The following is a 2,464-nucleotide window of genomic DNA, read 5'->3' on the forward strand; positions in this document are numbered from 1 at the left end:
CCTATATGAATTATTCTTTATAACTGTCCAATAAACAGTTGCCACTTGTCATCCTATTTTTTAGCCTTGCCACTAACCTTACTACGTAGAAAAATGCTTCTTGTGCACTCTCCTCTCACATAAGAGGTATCCATATTGATTAAAAAATTCGTGAACCCCTGAGGGGCTGTACACTAAAACTCTAGTGTACATGTAGCATGACTGATGTAGAAAAATGATTGACAAAAATTTGTGCACAACGAACTTTCGCTTCTATAAATTGACAACATACTTTTCTAAGATTCTACCAGGAAACAACCTCACTCCCAGCCCCCGCCCGCCCAATCTTTTCCACGATTAGCCAAAAAAAACTTGAATATATATATACACACAGATGGATCTTCGTCAACCTTCGTCAACCGTGTATGGTATGGTATGCTCTATATATACAAGCGTCTTTTACATTTGTGTTCTGTGTGGGTAAAACTGCTTTATCTTTCTTTTTCTTGTTCTTTTAGAACTGGGATTTGATTTTCTGCATGAATTTTGTGATAATATTTGAAGATAAAAAGTATTAACCATGATTTCATCCGCGATGCAGCGACTAAAGGAGGCGATAGTGTTACTTATTTTTGCCATTTGCTCAAAGGCAGCGAATTCGAATCCTTATAGGAGGCCGATAACTGACACACAGGAGTCGGCCGGCGCCACCGCCGCCTACTGCTTGAGTTGGAGGCTGGCGGTGGAGGCTAACAACCTACGTGCATGGCGTACTGTCCCGATTCAGTGCCTTCGCTATATTGAGGGTTATATGACTTTGGGCCAATACGAGCGTGACCTCAATTTCATTGTGGAGAATATAATAAATGATTATATTGAGGAAATAATTCTCGAAAATGATGGTTCGGATGCTTGGATTCTAGACGTCGATGACACGTGTATCTCCAACCTTTTATATTATAAAGGAAAGCGATTTGGGTACGTCGTCTGTTTATTTATTTAAATTTATTCTTCGTGGAAGTTATATTAGGTTTTTTTGTTAATGGAATCGATTAAATTTTGTAGTTGTGATCCATTTGATCCAATGGCTTTTAAGACATGGGCATTAAAAGCAGAGTGCTCTGCAGTTCCTGCAGTTCTCATATTGTTCAATAAGTTGATGGAAAAGGGAATTAAGATTTTCCTCATCACAGGCAGAGATGAAATCACACTTGGACAGGCCACTCTTGATAATTTGTACAACCAGGGATTCATCGGCTATGAACGCCTCATTTTAAGGTATACGTGTTTAACTTACTGTCTTATTTTCGATAAATTTAGAGTCGACTGTATTTGATTGATGCAACCTTTGTGTTTACAGGAGCAAGGCTTATAGAGGGAAAAGTGCCATTATCTACAAATCTGAGATTCGGAAGCAATTGGTAGAGGAAGGGTACAAGATATGGGGCAATGTGGGAGACCAATGGAGTGATATTCAAGGAGATTGTGTGGGCGAACGTACCTTTAAACTTCCTAATCCAATGTACTTCGTACCTTGAATTTTAAGGAATAAGCATATAATTGTTGTTGGTTTGAATAATCACAATCTTTGTATTTTCACATCTTTAATTAACAAAAAAACTTCAAACGATTCGATCTGAATCTTGTGATTTACAAAATACAAATAGTAACAAAGGTGACATCGATCGACATGCACCTATGAGCAATGAATTCTTTGCTTGTGGAGGGTAAAAAGTAACTTTCAAGTTATTAACAATGTTATCCACTACTAGAGGGTGCTAATATTTCTGGCAAAGGTTCATGAACCCATTTTAGTAGTGGAACGGAGGTGATTCAGTTATGTTATCCAACCAACCAACCAAACCTTTGTAGTCCGGGGTATGTCATCCCATGATTTGGGCATTAACAGTTGATTCCACTCTATTTGCATCACATAATGTTATTCGTAGTTAAAGATTATCGATAGTCGTCCTACGCGCATGCATCAAATAATAAAGCAACACATATATGTCACATATGACGATTACCAGTAGTTTTTACTATAAATAACATTACTTAATCTACAAAGTAGAAGTTCAAAAATTATAAATTCAAATAAAGTTGTGTTCTTCATAGGATTTTAATTAGATGAGTTGTGAGATCTCGAAAGCTTATGGAAATTATGCACATACTGGAGGATAAGAAATAAATAAATAAATTCATATAACTCACTCCAAGAGGCTAAATGGCATTTTTAAAATAATTTTGGTAAGGAGAGATTCGAGAACAGCAAAAGGAATGATAAATTCGGCATTTAAAATTGTCGGTATTATTTAAATACTAATTTGGAGCTGAAATTTTATGGGAGGACCAACTTAAATGAAGATCTGAATAATGGATCAATATGAAATAATTCTGTCCTCTTGTGCAAAGTTAAAGAGTAGACAAGCAAATTCTATGAGACTTAAGAAATGATATAAAAAAGGGGAAAATATTAATATTAAAT

The 2,464-nt window shown here is 36.0% G+C and overlaps 1 protein-coding gene across 2 annotated transcripts; it reads left to right on the forward strand.

Annotated features, from left to right (window-relative positions):
* Positions 1–293: 293 nt before the first annotated feature.
* Positions 294–1,620, forward strand: LOC111384756 (acid phosphatase 1). Of its 2 annotated transcripts, none has more exons than XM_023009081.1 (4): positions 294–412; positions 581–957; positions 1,045–1,257; positions 1,340–1,620. In XM_023009081.1, exons 1-4 carry the CDS (start codon positions 374–376, stop codon positions 1,515–1,517), a joined length of 807 nt encoding a protein of 268 aa, XP_022864849.1. In that variant the 5' UTR covers positions 294–373; the 3' UTR covers positions 1,518–1,620. The 2 variants fall into 2 exon arrangements, with proteins under 2 accessions (XP_022864849.1, XP_022864848.1); XM_023009080.1 differs by having other exon boundaries at positions 412–459.
* Positions 1,621–2,464: the final 844 nt, after the last annotated feature.

This window comes from Olea europaea, unplaced genomic scaffold (assembly GCF_002742605.1).
Source record: "Olea europaea var. sylvestris unplaced genomic scaffold, O_europaea_v1 scaffold2993, whole genome shotgun sequence".
In the NCBI taxonomy this organism is placed as follows: Eukaryota; Viridiplantae; Streptophyta; class Magnoliopsida; order Lamiales; family Oleaceae; genus Olea; species Olea europaea.

What these genes read in the sequence shown, in the direction of transcription:
- LOC111384756 (XM_023009080.1), top strand. Translation starts at nt 415, where the DNA reads ATGCTCTATATATACAAGCGTCTTTTACATTTGTGTTCTGTGTGG. An exon ending in TACATTTGTGTTCTGTGTGG is followed by an intron (nt 460 to 580) that starts GTAAAACTGCTT and finishes TCCGCGATGCAG; the next exon opens with CGACTAAAGGAGGCGATAGT. An exon ending in TATAAAGGAAAGCGATTTGG is followed by an intron (nt 958 to 1,044) that starts GTACGTCGTCTG and finishes TAAATTTTGTAG; the next exon opens with TTGTGATCCATTTGATCCAA.